Source organism: Salmo salar, chromosome 16 (genome assembly GCF_965601325.2).
Source record: "Salmo salar chromosome 16, fSalSal1, whole genome shotgun sequence".
NCBI lineage: Eukaryota > Metazoa > Chordata > Actinopteri > Salmoniformes > Salmonidae > Salmo > Salmo salar.
Window position 1 is genome coordinate 53,599,077 of NC_138306.1, and position 15,270 is coordinate 53,614,346.

Genomic DNA, 15,270 nt, shown 5'->3' on the forward strand with positions numbered 1-15,270 from the left:
TCTCGTTGGCTGGCCTTTGCTTCATATTCGTCGCCAAACCCACTGGCTCCAGGTCATCTATAAGTCTTTGCTAGGTAAAGCTCCGCCTTATCTCAGCTCACTGGTCACCATAGCAGCACCCACCTGTAGCATGCGCTCCAGCAGGTATATCTCTCTGGTCACCCCCAATGCCAATTCCTCCTTTGGCCGCCTTTCCTTCCAGTTCTCTGCTGCCAATGACGGGAACAAATTGCAAAAATGACTGAAGCTGGAGACTCATATCTCCCTCACTAACTTCAAGCACCAGCTGTCAGAGCAGCTCACAGATCACTGCACCTGTACATAGCCCATCTATAAATAGCCCATCCAACTACCTCATCCCCATACTGTTATTTATTTATTTTGCTCCTTTGCACCCAGTATCTCTACTTGCACATTCATCTTCTGCACATCTATCACTCCAGTGTTTAATTGCTAAATTGTAATTATTTCGCCAGTATGGCCTATTTAAATAAAGGTGAAATTAAAACAATTTTTAAAAAATGTCTGTGTACAGGTGTGGAGCGGTGTGTGTGTACAGGTGTGGAGCGGTGTGTGTGTACAGGTGAGGGAGCGGTGTGTGTGTACAGGTGTGGAGCGGTGTGTGTGTAAATAGGTGTGGAGCGGTGTGTGTGTAAATAGGTGTGGAGCGGTGTGTGTGTAAATAGGTGTGGAGCGGTGTGTGTGTAAATAGGTAAGATAGTACAGTATCTAAGATGGCGTGTGTTTTAGTGTATGGGTCTCCAGCAGGCCAGAGCTAGAAGCCACCCAGTGTTCCCAGCAGAGGAATGTAAGACCCAGTACAGCCCAGTACAGAGGAATGTAAGGCCCAGTACTGAGGAATGCAAGGCCCAGTACAGAGGAATGTAAGGCCTAGTACAGAGGAATGTAAGGCCCAGTACAGAGGAATGTAAGGAGGATTGTAAGACCCAGTACAGAGGATTGTAAGGCCCAGTACAGAGGATTGTAAGGCCCAGTACAGAGGATTGTAAGGCCCAGTACAGAGGATTGTAAGGCCCAGTACAGAGGATTGTAAGGCCCAGTACAGAGGAATGTAAGGCCCAGTACAGCCCAGTACAGAGGAATGTAAGGCCCAGTACAACCCAGTACAGAGGAATGTAAGGCCCAGTACAACCCAGTACAGAGGATTGTAAGGCCCAGTACAGAGGAATGTAAGGCCCAGTACATCCCAGTACCCTCGATCACCACATTCTTTTGGAGATTGGAAACCCAAATTGATCTACACGGAAAAGTTCTGGCCTGGTTTAGATCTTATCTGTCAGAAAGATCGCAGTTTGTCTCTGTGGATGGTTGGTCCTCTGACAAATCAACTGTACATTTCGGTGTTCCTCAAGGCTCCGTTTTAGGACCACTTTTGTTTTCACTATATATTTTACCTCTTGGTGATGTCATTTGGAAACATAATGTTAACTTTCACTGCTATGCGACAACACACAGCTGTACATTTCGATGAAACATGGTGAAGCCCGAAAATTGCCCTCCCTGGAAGCCTTTGTTTCAGACATAAGGAAGTGGATGGCGGCAAATGTTCTACTTTCAAACTCAGACAAAACAGAGATGCTAGTTCTAGGTCCCAAGAAACAAAGAGATCTTCTGTTGAATTTGACAATTAATCTTGATGGTTGTACAGTCATCTCAAATAAAACTGTTTAGGACCTTGGCGTTACTCTGGACCCTGATCTCTCTTTTGACAAACATATCAAGACTGTTTCAAGGACAGCTTTTTTCCATCTACGTAACATTGCAAAAATCAGAAACTTTCTGTCTAAACAATGATGCAGAAAAATGTATTCATGCTTTTGTCACTTCTAGGTTACACTACTGCAATGCTCTACTTGCCGGCTACCCGGATAAAGCACTAAATAAACTTCAGTTAGTGCTAAACACGGCTGCTAGAACCAAAATATTTGGTCAGCCCTCACTAACACTAAGGCAGCACCTCACTAACACTAAGGCAGCACCTCACTAACACTAAGGCAGCACCTCACTAACACTAAGGCAGCACCTCACTAACACAGCACCTCACTAACACTAAGGCAGCACCTCACTAACACTAAGGCAGCACCTCACTAACACTAAGGCAGCACCTCACTAACACTAAGGCAGCACCTCACTAACACTAAGGCAGCACCTCACTAACACTAAGGCAGCATCTCACTAACACTAAGGCAGCATCTCACTAACACTAAGGCAGCATCTCCCTGTCCCCTATATAGAGCACTATATTTGACCAGGGCCCTGTGGTAAGCACCCTAACACTCCCCCCTCCACTGTCACAGAGACAGGCCCAGGGCAAGACCGCCCCCACACAGAACAACATGCACAGTCGGTCCCAATTCACCCCCTAGCCTTTTCCCTTGGCCCCATCCCTTTGATTCATTTCATTTATTCATACAGGGTGGGGGGAAAAAATCATTTAAAATGCCAAGCATAAATTGTGAAACAATACAATACAAAAAAATGTAGCCCTTCTCAGTAGACATTGTAGATTTTCAGAGGGTTGCTTGTACCGAAGGGGGGGAAAGCGAGGGTTGCTTGTCCTGAAGAGGGGGAAAGAGAGGGTTGCTTGTCCTGAAGGGGGGGAAAGAGAGGGTTGCTTGTCCTGAAGGGGGGGAAATAGAGGGTTGCTTGTCCTGAAGGGGGGGAAATAGAGGGTTGCTTGTCCTGAAGGGGGGGAAAGAGAGGGTTGCTTGTCCTGAAGGGGGGGAAATAGAGGGTTGCTTGTCCTGAAGGGGGGGAAAGAGAGGGTTGCTTGTCCTGCAGAGGGGGAAAGAGAGGGTTGCTTGTCCTGCAGAGGGGGAAAGAGAGGGTTGCTTGTCCTGCAGAGGGGGAAAGAGAGGGTTGCTTGTCCTGCAGAGGGGGAAAGAGAGGGTTGCTTGTCCTGCAGAGGGGGAAAGAGAGGGTTGCTTGTCCTGCAGAGGGGGAAAGAGAGGGTTGCTTGTCATGAAGGGGGGGAAAGAGAGGGTTGCTTGTCCTGCAGAGGGGGAAAGAGAGGGTTGCTTGTCCTGCAGAGGGGGAAAGAGAGGGTTGCTTGTCCTGCAGAGGGGGAAAGAGAGGGTTGCTTGTCCTGCAGAGGGGGAAAGAGAGGGTTGCTTGTCCTGAAGGGGGGGAAAGAGAGGGTTGCTTGTCCTGAAGGGGGGGAAAGAGAGGGTTGCTTGTCCTGAAGGGGGGGAAAGAGAGGGTTGCTTGTCCTGAAGGGGGGGAAAGAGAGGGTTGCTTGTCCTGCAGAGGGGGAAAGAGAGGGTTGCTTGTCCTGCAGAGGGGGAAAGAGAGGGTTGCTTGTCCTGCAGGGGGGGAAAGAGAGGGTTGCTTGTCCTGCAGAGGGGGAAAGAGAGGGTTGCTTGTCCTGCAGAGGAGGAAAGAGAGGGTTGCTTGTCCTGAAGGGGGGGAAAGAGAGGGTTGCTTGTCCTGAAGGGGGGGAAAGAGAGGGTTGCTTGTCCTGAAGGGGGGGAAAGAGAGGGTTGCTTGTCCTGCAGGGGGGGAAGAGAGGGTTGCTTGTCCTGCAGAGGGGGAAAGAGAGGGTTGCTTGTCCTGCAGAGGAGGAAAGAGAGGGTTGCTTGTCCTGAAGGGGGGGAAAGAGAGGGTTGCTTGTCCTGAAGGGGGGGAAAGAGAGGGTTGCTTGTCCTGAAGGGGGGGAAAGAGAGGGTTGCTTGTCCTGCAGGGGGGGAAAGAGAGGGTTGCTTGTCCTGCAGGGGGGGAAAGAGAGGGTTGCTTGTCCTGCAGGGGGGGAAAGAGAGGGTTGCTTGTCCTGCAGGGGGGGAAAGAGAGGGTTGCTTGTCCTGCAGAGGGGGAAAGAGAGGGTTGCTTGTCCTGCAGAGGGGGAAAGAGAGGGTTGCTTGTACTGAAGGGGGGGAAAGAGAGGGTTGCTTGTCCTGCAGAGAGGGAAAGAGAGGGTTGCTTGTCCTGCAGAGGGGGAAAGAAGCAGACAGAAGCAAAGTAGTAAGATGCGGTGCAGTACAGCTCGGCTCAGCTCAGTAGTGTGAAAAGGGAACAAATGTATGATGCCCAGCTGGTCTAGACTTTAGATGGTCCTATTCATGTGTGTGGGTCTGTGTGTGTGTGTGTTAGAATGCCGTGCAGGTACCTTGTTGATCCAGCTGGTCATGGCGTCCTCGGTGTCGTACGGTGTGTCTGCATCTTCATCGTGGTGGGAGGAGTACTGGAGGACGCACGCCACCACCTTCTCCACGCTCACCGTCTCCACCGTGTACGCCATCATCAGCGTGTCCATCATCGCCAGGTGGGCACTCTGAAAGGGGAAACAGGAAATGAGGTAATTGTTGATCTGAAAAGGCTTTAGTCAGTGATGTTTGTGGGGAATTCATCATGGGGACACGTTCTAATCAGGTTACTCTGGTAGCCTCCTTAGTAGGGAATATGTTCCAATCAGGTTACTCTGGTAGCTGCCTTACTCCCTATACACTTGTTAACTTGGTTAACTGGTACCACGGCCCTATACGTTTTTTGGGCCAGGCACAAAATCACCAGTGTAAACCCCAAGCACCGGTGTAAATAAACCCCAAGCACCCGTGTAAATAAACCCCAAGCACCCGTGTAAATAAACCCCAAGCACCCATGTGAAACACTATATTGGAAAAGCCCTATAAAAGTATGGAATATGGTGGAAGCTAAACCTGGCCTATCAGAAGGGTCGGTGGAGCTATTGCAACCTTTATTAGACCCATCAAGATCTATCCAATCTGCAAAACGAGGTAAGGGAGCAAGTTCTGAGAATGGAATTGAACCGTGGAGTCCTAGCTACCCCTCCTCCACATATAGTCGGGCAGTTCTCAGTTGGCCGTTCCCCTGAAAACACTTGGGTCCGTTGCGCGACCCAATTAACTGTGTGTGTGAGAGTGAGTGAGTGAGTGAGTGAGAAATATAATGTATCTCTAGTACAGTAATATCATGTACAGTGGCTTGTGAAAGTTTTCACCCCCCTTGGCATTTTTCCTATTTTGTTGCCTTACAACCTGGAATTAAAATTGATTTTGGGGGGTTTGTAATCATTTGATTTACACAACATGCCTGCCACTTTGAAGATAAAATATTTTTTATTGTGAAACAAACAAGAAAAGTTAGACAAAAAAAAACTGAAAACATGAGCGTGCATAACTATTCACCCTCCCAAAGTCAATACTTTGTAGAGCCACCTTTTGCAGCCATTACAGCTGCAAGTCTCATGGGATATATCTCTATAAGCTTGGCACATCTAACCACTGGGATTTTTGCCCATTCTTCAAAGCAAAACTGCTCCAGCTCCTTCAAGTTGGATGGGTTCCACTGGTGTACAGCAATCTTTAAGTCATACCACAGCTTCTCAATTGGTTTGAGGTCTGGGCTTTGACTAGGCCATTCCAAGACATTTAAATGTTTCCCCTTAAACCACTCGAGTGTTGCTTTAGCAGTATGCTTAGGGTCATTGTCCTGATTGAAGGTGAACCTCCATCCCAGTCTCAAATTTCTGTAAGATTGAAACAGGTTTCCCTCAAGAATTTCCCTGTATTCAGCGCCATCCATTATTCCTTCAATTCTAACCAGTTTCCCAGTCCCTGCCGATGAAAAGCATCCCCACAGCATGATGCTGCCACCACCATGCTTCACTGTAGGGATGGTGTTCTCAGAGTGATGAGGTGTTGGGTTAGCGCCAGACATAGCGTTTTCCTTGATGGTCAAAAAGCTCAGTTTAGTCTCATCTGAACAGAGTACCTTCTTCCATATGTTTGGGAAGTCTCCCACATGCCTTTTGGCGAACACCAAACATGTTTGCTTAATTTTTCTGGCCACTCTTCCCTAAAGCCCAGTTCTGTGGAGTTTACGGCTTAAAGTGGTCCTATGGACAGATATTCCAATATCCGCTGTGGAGCTTTGCATCTCCTTCAGGGTTATCTTTGGTCTCTTTATTGCCTCTCTGATTAATTCCCTCCTTGCCTGGTCCGTGAGTTTTGGTGGGCGGCCCGCTCTTGGCAGGTTTGTTGTGGTGCCATATTCTTTCCATTTTTCAATAATGGATTTAATGGTGCTCCGTGGGATGTTCAAAGTTTCGGATAGTTTCTTATAACCCAACCCTGATCTGTACTTCTCCACAACTTTGTCCCTGACCTGTTCGTCTTCATTTTTATTTATTTATTTCACCTTTATTTAACCAGGTAGGCAAGTTGAGAACAAGTTCTCATTTACAATTGCGACCTGGCCAAGATAAAGCAAAGCAGTTTGACACATACAACAACAGAGTTACACATGGAGTAAAACAAACATACAGTCAATAATATAGTAGAAAAATAAGTCTATATACAAAGTGAGCAAATGAGGTGAGATAAGGGAGGTAAAGGCAAAAAAGGCCATGGTGGCGAAGTAAATACAATATAGCAACTAAAACACTGGAATAGTAGATTTGCAGTGGAAGAAAGTGCAAAGTAGACATAGAAATAATGGGGTGCAAAGAAGCAAAATAAATAAATACAGTAGGGGAAGAGGTAGTTGTTTGGGCTATATACAGGTGCAGTAATCTGTGAGCTGCTCTGACAGCTGGTGCTTAAAGCTAGTGAGGGAGATAAGTGTTTCCAGTTTTAGACATTTTCATAGTGCCGCTTGCTTGGTGGTGCCCATTGCTTAGTGGTGTTGCAGACTCTGGTGCCTTTCAGAACAAGTGTACATATACTGAGATCACGTGACAGATCATGTGACACTTAGATTGCACACAGGTGGACTTTATTTAACTAATTATGTGACTTCTGAAGATAATTGGTTGCACAAGATCTTATTTCGGGACTTCATAGCAAAGGGCGTGAATACATTTGCACGCACAACTTTTCCGTTCTTTTTTTTTTTATAATCTTTTGAAACAAGTTATTTTTTTTATTTCACTTCACCAATTTGGACTATTTTGTATATGTACATTACATGAAATCCAAAACACGGCTGAGACGCCCCGCTGAGACACACCGCTGAGACACACCGCTGAGACATCATCACGGCTGTAGAGTCATTAGACTACATCTTCTGCCATGTCTCAGGACACAGGCAACACCAAGAGAATGTGGTGTTCAGTACACCGACCCTACTGGCACTCTACACGTCTTCTCACCTCAGTGGCTGAACTGGCTCGGTCAGCCATGTGCTGCAGGGTCATACACTGATTCAAAGACCCCCCCCCCCCCCCCAGACCAGGAACCAGGCCATACAGCACTAACAGACCAGGAACCAGGCCATACAGCACTAACAGACCAGGAGCCAGTATGTCCTCCACTAACAGACCAGGAGCCAGTATGTCCTCCACTAACAGACCAGGAGCCAGTATGTCCTCCACTAACAGACCAGGAGCCAGTATGTCCTCCACTAACAGACCAGGAGCCAGTATGTCCTCCACTAACAGACCAGGAGCTAGTATGTCCTCCACTAACAGACCAGGAGCCAGTATGTCCTCCACTAACAGACCAGGAGCCAGTATGTCCTCCACTAACAGACCAGGAGCCAGTATGTCCTCCACTAACAGACCAGGAGCCAGTATGTCCTCCAAATGTTTATAAGAGGAGTCCTACTTCCAAATATTTACAGCACATAATTATGTGCACACGCTTTGCACTTTTCCATGCGCTAACTCAATTCATCACACTTAACCTTACAATGAATGGCTCCACTGTACTAATATACTATTTACATTCTAGTCATTCCAAACAGACCAAGACTGTCGTGAAGAGGACACAACAAAGCCTTTTCCTCCTCAGGAGACTTGAAAAGATTTGGCATGGGTCCTCAAAAGGTTCTACAGCTGTACCATCGAGAGCATCCTTACTGGTTGCATCACTGCCTGGTATGGCAACTGCTCAGCCTCTGACTGCACTACCCTACAGAGGGTAGTGCAAACAGCCCAGTACATCGTTGGGGCCAAGCTTCCTGCCATCCAGGACCTCTATATCAGGCGGTGTCAGAGGAAGGCCCTAAAAATTGTCAAAGACTGCAGCCACCCTAGTCATAGACTGTTCTCTCTGCTACCGCACGGCAAGCGGTACCGGAGTGCCAAGTCTAGGTCCAAAAGGCTTCTTAACAGCTTCTATCCCCAAGCCATAAGACTCCTGAACAGCTAATCAAAGGGCTACCCAGACCCCTCTTTTACACTGCTGCTACTCTCTGGTTATAATCTATGCATAGTCACTTTAACTCTACCTACATGTACATATTACCTCAATTACCTCAACTAACCGGTGCCCCCGCACATTGACTCGGTACCGGTACCCCCTGTATATAGTGTCATGTAAAAGTATTCATCCCCCTTGGTGTTTTTCCTATTTTGTTGCATTACAACCTGTAATTTAAATGGATTTTATTTGGATTTCATGTAATGGACATACACAAAATAGTACAAATTGCTAAGTGAAAAAAATGTGTTACATTTTTTAAAATAGAAAATAAAAAACAGTGGTGTGTATTCACCCCTTTGCTATGAAGCCTCTGAATAAGATCTGGTGCAACCCAATTACCTTCAGAAGCCACATAATTAGTTAAATAAAGTCCACCTGTGTCCAATCTAAGTGTCACATGATCTGTCACATGATCTCAGTATATATACACACACACCTGTTCTGAAAGGCCCCAAAGTCTGCAACACCACTAAGCAAGGGGCACCACCAAGCAAGCAGCACCATGACGACCAAGGAGCTCTCCAAACAGGTCAGGGACAAAGTTGTGGAGAAGTACAGATCAGGGTTGGGTTATAAAAAAATATCTGAAACTTTGAAAATCCCATGGAGCACCATTAAATCCATTATTGAAAAATTGAAAAATATGGAACAAACCTGCCAAGAGAGGGCCGCCCACCAAAACTCACATACCAGGCAAGGGAGGCATTAATCAGAGAGGCAACAAAGAGACAGCGGAGATTGAAGAATCTGTCCATAGGACCACTTTAAGCCGTACACTCCACAGAGCTGGGCTTTACGGCAGAGTGGTCAGAAAAAAAGCCATTGCTTAAAAAAAAGTAAGCAAACACGCTATGTCTGGCGCAAACTCAACACCTCATCACCCCGAGAACACCATCCCTACAGTGAAGCATGGTGGTGGCAGCATCATGCTGTGGGGATGTTTTTCGTCAGCAGGGACTGGGAAACTGGTCAGAATTGAAGGAATGATGGATGGCACAAAATACAGGGAAATTCTTGAGGGAAACTTGTTTCAGTCTTCTAGAGATTTGAGACTGGGACGGAGGTTCACCTTCCAGCAGGAAAATGACCCTAAGCATACTGCTAAAGCAACACTCGAGTGGTTTAAGGGGAAACATTTAAATGTCTTGGAATGGCCTAGTCAAAGCCCAGACCTCAAACCAATTGAGAAGCTGTGGTATGACTTAAAGATTGCTGTACATCAGCGGAACCCATCCAACTTGAAGGAGCTGGAGCAGTTTTGCCTTGAAGGACTGGAAAAAATCCCAGTGGGTGGATGTGCCAAGCTTATAGTGACATACCCCAAGAGACTTGCAGCTGTAAATTGCTGCAAACGTTGGCTCAATAGTTATGCACGCTAAAGTTCTTATTCGTTTGTTTCACAAGAAAAAATATTTTTCATCTCCAAATTGGTAGGTAGGTTGTGTAAATAAAATGATAAATAAAACATTTTAATTCCAGGTTGTAAGGCAACAAAATAGGAAAAATGACAAAGGGGGTCAATACTTTCGCAAGGCACTGTAGCCTCGCTTGTTATTTTACTGATGCTTTTGAATTACTTGTTACTTTTATTTTTTATATTTTTTACTAAACACTTATTTTTTTCGTAACTTCTATAAGCATTGTTGGTTAACGGCTTGTAAATAAGCATTTCACCTGTTGTATTTGGCGCATGTGACAAATAAAATGTTGTTTGATTTAGCAGAGGCTCTTATCCAGAGTGACTTACAGTAGTGATGCAGAGACAGAGAGACCTGGGTCATGTTTATTAGGCACCAAACAGAAGAAAAAAAAGATACAGTGAATGGCTACCTGGATTTGTCCAATAGGAAATGCAAATTTTCGCTTTGCATTTTCCATTGTCTGCCCTAAAAAAGACAATCCAGGTGAGCTGTAGAACACTTTCATTTCTGCAGGATTTTTTATCAAGAAATTATATGTTTCATGTATGACGATGAATTACCTTAAAAGGCGTTGGGATAGTTTTTGTATAATGGGAAGATGTTAAGATTAGTCTGAGCCATATAGATGTTGGCTATGTGATCTCATAGCCAACAAAACACAGGTGTTTATTCTAAAGCAGATAGATCTAATCAAATCACATTTTCAAAACAAATCACATTTTATTTGCTTACTTACAAGCCCTTAACCAACAATGCTTTAAAAAGTTAAGAAGAAAAACGTGTTAAGTAAAAAAATTGAAAATAAAAGTATCAAATAATTAAAAAGCAGCAACAAAAATTACATCGAGGCTATATAAATATACAGGGGGTACCAGTACAGAGTCAAAGTGCGGGGGCACCGGTTAGTCGAGGTTATATGTACATGTAGGTAGAGTTAAAGTGACCATGCATAGATAATAAACAGAGAGTAGCAGCAGCATAAGAGAGGGGTCTAGATAGCCCTTTGATTAGCTGTTCAGGAGTCTTACGGCTTGGGAATAGAAGCTGTTAAGATGCCTATTGGACCTAGACTTGGCGCTCCGGTACCACTTGCCGTGCGGTAGCAGAAAGAACAGTCTATGACTAGGCTGGCTGGAGTCTGACCATTTTTAGGGCCTTCCTCTGACACCGCCTGGTATAGAGGTCCTGGATTGCGGGAAGCTTGGCCCCAGTGATGTACTGGGCTGTATGCATTACCCTCTGTAGTGCCTTGCGGTCAGAGGCTGAGCAGTTGCCATACCAGGCAGTGATGCAACCAGTCAGGATGCTCTCGATGGTGCAGCTGTAGAACCTTTTGAGGATCTGAGAACCCATGACAAATCTTTTCAGTCTCGAGGGGGAATAGGCTTTGTCGTGCCATCTTCACGACGGTCTTCGTGTGATTGGACCAGGATAGTTTGTTGGTGATGTGGACACCAAGGAACTTGAAGTCCTCAACCTGCTCTACTGCAGCCCCGTCGATGAGAATAGGGACGTGCTCGTTCCTCTTTTTCCTGTAGTCCACAATCATCTCCTTTGTTGTTGACCTGGTACCTCACGACCAGGTCTCTGACCTCCTCCCTATAGGCTGTCTCATCGTTGTTGGTGATCAATCAATTGTTGTGTCATCTGGATGTGTTGTTACCTACCCTTACCACCTGGGGGAGGCCTATCAGGAAGTCCAAGATCCAGTTGCAGAGGGAAGTGTTTAGTCCCAGGGTCCTTAGCGTTGTGATGAGCTTTGAGGGCACTATGGTGTTTAACACTGAGCTGTAGTCAATGAAAAGCATCCTCACATAGGTGTTCCTTTTGTCCAGGTGGGAAAGGGCAGTGTGGAGTGCAATAGAAATTTGCGTCATCTGTGGATCTGTTGGGGCGGTATGCAAATTGAAGTGGGTCTAGGGTTTCTGGTATAATGGTGTTGATGTGAGCCATGAGGATAGTCAGTACGGCCCAGTACATCACTGGAGCCAGGCTCCCTGAAATGCAGGACCTCTATAACAGGCAACGTCAAAAAAAGGCCCTAAACAATGTCAGACTCCATCCATCCAAGTCTGGAACCAACAGGATTGCTGCTCCCGAGTGGCACGGAGGTCTAAGGCACTGCATCTCAGTGCTAGAGGCTTCACTACAGACCCTGGTTCGATTCCAGGCTGTTCCACAACAGGCTGTGATTGGGAGTCCCATAGGGTGGCGCACAATTGGCCCAGCGTCGTCCGGGTTTGGCCTGTGTAGGCCTTCATTGTAAATAAGAAGGTCTTCTTAACCGACTTTCCTAGTTAAATAAAAAAAAATTAAAATCGATATATTATGGCACAGCTGTCAATCTTTTGGTCCTTAAATGAAACTGGTATATATTTGTATTTATCACAATTTTCTTTAACCAATTTTGTTCTTTAATGCAGGGCCGACAGTTCCTTACTTTTTCCCCCTTCCACTAGATAAAAGGTTCTAATTGATCATGTTTTTTTTTTTATCAATTAGTATATTTGAGTTTAACTACAATATTTGTTGTATTATTTGTTCTGTCTTTTCTGGTGGATTAAACTGAAATTGCAACCAACTTTCCATGGTTTGTTTAAAAAAATATATATATTCTGGAGATGATTTTGTTTTTAAATAACAAAGTGAGTGGTTGTAATCTGAATAAAGGGAAAAAAGGCCATTCGTGTACATGGGGTGAGACATTCTTACTAATTTGTAAATAAAGCCAGGTTGTTATTTAGAATGATTTATTTCAGTTTTTAGAGGGAGAGAAACAAAAAGCCCACCGTGCCTATTTTTCGAAAATGCCAAGTGTAATTCCCCCATAGTATTTACCCATGTTCTCTCAACTCCAGGACCACCGACAGTTGTTGTTGCCTGATGCAGGACTCTCGTGCCAGAGAAGAGACTCTCAGACTGAAAACACCTCCATTCATTTATGAAAAGATAGTCAATTTGTGCCGTAGTTTAGACTACTGATAGATCAGCGTTATAACTCCCCCTTGTGATAGTGTGGTGCAATGACAGAATGACACCATCTACCACTAACGGGCATAAGCTCAAAACTTCTAAAGGAAGAACCACTGTAAATAGCTAATCCAATAGCTACACGGTCTACTTGCATTCACCCTTTTTTGCACTAACTCTCTTGCACACTGGACTCCTACACAGTCACACATACTTACACCCTAACACCCACACACACACTTTCGAACAGGGAATGTAACTGAGGACTTGGTAGACTGTATATTCTTTAGGCTGTGTTTTACTTGGTGTTGTCTCCCGTGATAAGGGCACCGATGACAACACAGAGGACTATGGTCAAGGTGGAATAATGCCACGGATTCAACAAAGCATAGCACCGCCATCTTCAGCAGAGGGCTACAACTGCATAACGAACTCAATACCTCTAAACACTGAAATACAATGCAATACCCACATAAACAATATAACATCTATAGAATTACAGGGCATATAAACAAAATAACAGGGGACAAGAGCATTGGGCCAGTAAGTGAAAGGTTGATGGTTCGAATCACCGAGCTAACTAGGTTAAAATTCTGTCGATGAGCAAGTCACTTAACCCTAATTGCTCATGTAAGTCGCTCTGGATGAGAGTGTCTGCTAAATGACAAAAATGTAAAATGTAAATAAACATGTGAAAGATATTAAAATATGTACTTACATTTCAGCAAGGACACACACTGGCCTTGGTTAACACAACGAGAGCTAACTAGTGGGAAAACACAGGAGCTGGAATTGTCTCTTTGAGCTAACCATCACTGAGCAGGAGATCGCCCAGCATGCTCTGCTCCACTTCACAGGTCGTCGGAGCAACAGCGCTGATATTATGAACTTTATCTATTCTACTATGATAACTACTATTTCTTCACAGCCTTTCGTACAAGGAGTACAGGAGGGGACTAAGAACACACCCCTGATGGGCCTCTGTGTTGATGGTCAGTGTGGCAAATGGGGTTATGCCTACCTTCAGCGTCTGGGGGTGGTCGTCCAGGATCCAGTTGCACAGGTAGGTGTTCTGTTCCAGGGTCCTTAACTTGGTGATAAGCTTGGAGGGGACTATGGTGTTGAATGCTGAGCTGTAGTCAATGAACAGCATAGGTACATAGGTATTCCTTGTGTGATTTGATTTGTCCAGGTGGGTGAGGGCAGTGTGGAGTGCAATAGAGATCGCATCATCTGTGGATCTTTTGGGGCGGTATGCAAATTGGAGTGGGTCCAGGGTGTATGGGATGATGGTGTTGATGTGAGCCATGACCAGCCTTTCAAAGCATTTCATGGCTATAGCTGGTAGTCATTTAGGTAGGTTACCTTGGCGTTCTTGGGCACCCGGACTATGGTGGTCTGCTTGAAACAAGTTGGTATTACAGACCGGGACAGGGATAGGTTGAAAAGGGATCGGATGAATCTCGGAACATACTCCAGTCTGGGCCAGCGAAACAGTCCTGTAGCTTACCATCCGCTTCACTGGGACTTCCTGTTTGAGTTTTTGCTTGTGAGCAGGAGGATAGAGTTACGGTCCGATTTGCCAAAGGGAGGGCGAGGGAGGGCCTTGCATGCGTTTCTGTGTGTGGAATAAAGGTGTTCTAGAGTTTTGTCGCCTCTAGTTGCACAGATGACATGCTGGTTAAAATGAGTTGTGACGGATTTCAGTTTCCATACTTTTTTCCATTAAAATCACTGGCAACGCCAATTTGGACTTACCAATGTAGACGTTTTCAAATACACGCAATTTAAAAGTTTTATATCACGAAATGTCGATCTGAAATCTTTTAAGCAATGTTGAGAGAATCCTATTTGAGCCAGAAAAAAGAAGAGGATGTTCATATGATAGGTAAAATATACAAAAATTTGCAGAGAACCTGTCCAACTCACAAAAAATATATCCAACTGAGCCTATACAAAAAAATAACTATCCAACTGAGCCTATACAAAAAATATGAACTATCCAACTGAGCCTATACAAAAAATATTAACTATCCAACTGAGCCTATACAAAAAAAAATAACTACTGGAACCAAGACTTAAAAACTGATATTGGCACAAGATGGAGGGAGTGTTGGAACATAACTAACACAATTACAGTTAACAAAAATGTACGCTTAATCCAGTATAAACTAATGAATAGAATTTATTATACAAGAATCAAAATTAATACATTCTACAGCATAATGGCATAGCCACGTCTTAAGTATACAATTAACAATGACTCACTAATTCATGCCTTCTGGGAGTGGTATAAAGTCCAAAAGTTATGGGCGGAGTTAGAAAGTTGGCTGTCAAAACTTTTACGATGTAACATTTACTTTTAATCCGTCTATCTGCATATTTCAATACATGGCATATGAAGGTGCAGTGAGATACCCAAATGGATTGGACCATACTTTTCTCATTAATCAATTTTTTTTTTTTTTTTTTTTTTACTTAACTGGAAATCAAGTGATCCTCCATTGTTGGGATGATAGAAGAATCAAATGCATTATTATGTGGCCATGTGGCATATTCTTGCAGGCGTTGGAGATGAATGCGGTGGGAACATGTGGGTCAAGACAGGTGTGATGTCGTTGATGTTTGTGTGGGTCTGTCAGTTTGTTGTCTGTGTAAGCTTAAATATTATTTTTTTTTAAATAAATACACTTTTTATT

The 15,270-nt window shown here is 44.6% G+C and overlaps 1 protein-coding gene across 1 annotated transcript in view; it reads right to left on the bottom strand.

The window, feature by feature from the left end:
- The window catches only part of LOC106574165 (calmodulin-regulated spectrin-associated protein 2), a 97,192-nt gene that overhangs the window by 44,367 nt on the left and 37,555 nt on the right, over nucleotides 1–15,270 (bottom strand). The window contains exon 3 of the mRNA XM_014149833.3: nucleotides 4,124–4,288. Coding sequence (XP_014005308.1) covers nucleotides 4,124–4,288 — 165 coding nt within the window. The remainder of the gene's footprint in view (nucleotides 1–4,123; nucleotides 4,289–15,270) is intronic.